At 37.0% G+C, this 3,245-nt stretch overlaps 1 protein-coding gene across 1 annotated transcript; it reads left to right on the top strand.

The window, feature by feature from the left end:
• The first annotated feature begins 591 nt into the window (after nucleotides 1-591).
• On the top strand, nucleotides 592-2,429 carry LOC128636523 (zinc finger protein 239-like). The gene has a single exon (XM_053689522.1). The coding sequence runs from the start codon at nucleotides 592-594 to the stop codon at nucleotides 1,525-1,527; it is 936 nt and encodes a 311-aa protein (XP_053545497.1). The 3' UTR covers nucleotides 1,528-2,429.
• Nucleotides 2,430-3,245: the final 816 nt, after the last annotated feature.

Below are 3,245 nucleotides of genomic sequence, written 5' to 3'. Positions count from 1 at the left end.
TCCTTTATGCCCACTTGGTTTATAGAGTCACAATTGCTCCCACAAGGGGCACTCACACCCTGTACCCATCCTGTATTTATGGATACAGGGTGACGTGGACATAAGACAGAGTTATAAAAGTACATGGGGTGTCCAGCATATAAAATTTCACATTTCCATACAGTCTCTGGGTATCCTTAAGCCCATGTACCCCCTGCCCAAAGAATGTTCCATAACAGGCCCTCAGATCTTGGTACTTCACGTCACATATCCCCCTCTTCGGAAGGAGACTAACACAGAAGGAGACCCCAGACGAGTTGACTTTGAAGTAAGTCCGTAGATCCATGCCCCCAATGCCTATATCCACACAGTACCCCAAACAAATGTTCCATAACAGGCCCTCAGACCTTGGTGACTCACGTCACAACTACTATGTTGTCTTTTCTTTGATCAACACTCACAAGATAAAAGACCACAATGTCTGTTATTATTATGTTACATGATGTTGAGGGTTTTTCAAATTTTAGCTTGTACTTTTACCATTGTCTCACAGTGTATTCCCTATCAACAGATGGATACCACTTATCGGCATTTAAATCTGAAGACGAAACCATGCTAACTAAGGAGGTTCAAGGACAATCAGAAATAAATACATCTAAAGAGTTGACAATACATGATCAGAATAAACAAAAATACTTTGCTCTAAATGAGATTTTTGCCTATGATTGTAGCTATGCAAAATATAAATCAAGAAAAATGAAAAGGAACATGAGCAGATGCAGCACCATAGCAGCTGTAACCAATCACAATGTGCCACATGCCAAGAAGAAAGCTAAAATAAATGGCAGAGAGTTTAATGTAATACCTAAGATCCAAGATCAACAACATAATACTCATCTGGAAAAGTATGAACATGTTTGTCCAAACTGTGATAAAGTTTTCCGTGCAAAGTCAGATCTGATTAGGCACCAGAGAACTCATGCAAAAGAAAAGCTATATGTGTGTCTAAAATGTGGGAAAGGTTTCTATGAACGTTCACATCTAGTAACACATGATAGGACCCATACAGGGGTAAAGCCATATATATGTCCTGAATGTGGAAAAGGCTTTGCTCAAAAACCAAGTCTAATTAAACACTATAGAATTCATACAGGGGGGAAAGGCTTCTCTGATAACTCCGGTTTAGTTTCACATTTCAGAACTCACACAGGAGAAAAGCCGTTTGTTTGCACTGAATGTGGAAAAAGTTTTTCTCACAAGGCAAGTCTGCTTAAACATCAAAAGACACACACAGGAGAAAAGCCTTATGTATGTCCTGAATGTGGAAAAGCTTTCTCTCAAAGATCGAACCTGTATATACACCACAGAACTCATAAAGGAGAAAGGCCGTATATCTGCAGCAAATGTGGAAAAAGCTTTGCAGAAAACTCACATCTGGTTAAACATCTTAGAACGCATTCAGGAGAGAAGCTGTATATTTGTCAGTATTGTGGAAAAGGGTTCTCTGGTAGGTCTTATCTACTAAAACATCACCGAATACATAAATAAAATAAACCATATGATGAGTGAAGGGAATTTTTAGCTAAGGTTAAACAGGTTGAATTTTTGTTCTCCAGTAAATATCTTCATCTAAGAGGTTAGTCCATCCTCTTTGCTGACAAACTTGAAAATAGCAGTACTCCAGGAACATAAAAGGCCTAGGTCTGGAGGCATAAATATATATACTAAAACATAAAAATATGTACAGTATGTGGGGTTTTTACATATATGAGTAAATAAAGGATTTTATGGTGTAAATGTAAGAAATCCATGTTTTCATCACTCATTGTGGAAGCCACAAATGCACAGATAACCTACCAAAACAAAGATTAATGAGCAAATTGTTGAATCCAAAATGGCAGATCACCTACTATTTTGTGAATGTATGTGGTGTATACCACACTGCTGCCATGGAGATGTCTAAAGTAGAGGCTTTTGCTGTTGAGAAGGTATCAACTGTAATAGCTGAGTGTGCCCTCAAGGTAAGAGGAACCACTTGTTATGTTTAATACTATGAGAATGCATAAAATAGTCCATATTGCTAAGGATCGCTTTTGTCGCTGGATGCAGATCTTTCTTAAGATTTAAGGAAATCCTGAACTTACTTCACCATTTAATGTGGAAAATATGCCACATTGCGTTTTACAGCATCTGAAGTATAAACTCATTGTGAAATCTGTCTTGGAATAAAGACAAGAGGAAGACGGATTTCCTGCTTAATGTGGAATCTAGTACCTGCCTTAAGTAGAAAGTTGGCAACTGCTTTTAGGATTATATAGTTCTGATGGAACTTCAGATGTGGTCCTACAGATTATTCTCTAAATCTTCTAGCTGAGTTGATAGCTAGATTAATGTTAAGAGTTATATTCCAGCAGAAGTGAAAATGAGGTAACAACAAGGTAGAATTAAATATAGCTACTCCGGAGGCATGTCATTTTTCCATTTAAATAACCTAAACGTGTTTCTATATTTTCCTATATGTGAAATCAGTGGTGAGATTATTATTATTATTATAATAATGTATTTATATAGCACAACAAAACTTTCTAATTTATTCCTATTATTAATTTTTCTTTGTTCTCTTGCTATCTTTATTTGAAACAGCAGGAATGTAAGCTTACAAGCCCGCCCATCTTTGGTTCAGCACCTCGGTAGTACTTGCTGATTGGTGACTAAATGATACGAAGAGAACAAAGAAAAATGTATAATAGGAGTAAATTAGAAAGTTTATTAAAATATGCTCTATCTGAATTATGAAAGATAAAAATTGGGTTCCGTATCCCTTTAACAAGGTTAAAGACCCACCTTCAAGACTGGCTTAGCAAGCTGTAGATCCCACCTACCTTCCTCAATCAGTACCGCTTAACCTCCAGATCTTCAAGACCTGCTTATCAAGCTGTGGATGAAGTACTGGGTCCAGCATAGGTCTTTGTCTTGGTGGTGGGTCCTTGACTATGCAGTTTTATAGAATTAGAGATTTATTACAAACTAACACTTCCTACTGCCATCTGTGAGTAGATCATAGAGAGCATCGGTCCTTTCCATTGCCATAGCCATCAGAGTTAATATTGCTTTTCTCATAATGGTTGCTGAGATGCCATTATCCTGATAGTATGTGTTCTCTACTTCAAAAATATATCCTGCTTATCCAGACAAATTAGATTACACAGTAGTCCAAAACAGTAATCACACATTCAAAATGTCAAATGCATTTAAATCATTTTTAA

Source organism: Bombina bombina, chromosome 7, assembly GCF_027579735.1.
Source record: "Bombina bombina isolate aBomBom1 chromosome 7, aBomBom1.pri, whole genome shotgun sequence".
Lineage (NCBI taxonomy): Eukaryota > Metazoa > Chordata > Amphibia > Anura > Bombinatoridae > Bombina > Bombina bombina.
The sequence above is the reverse complement of the archived record's forward strand: the minus strand, read 5'-3'. Positions and strand labels throughout refer to the sequence as shown.

Bases quoted from the DNA above. Each gene is read 5' to 3' on its own strand.
- LOC128636523 (XM_053689522.1), top strand. From the start codon at position 592: ATGCTAACTAAGGAGGTTCAAGGACAATCAGAAATAAATACATCTAAA.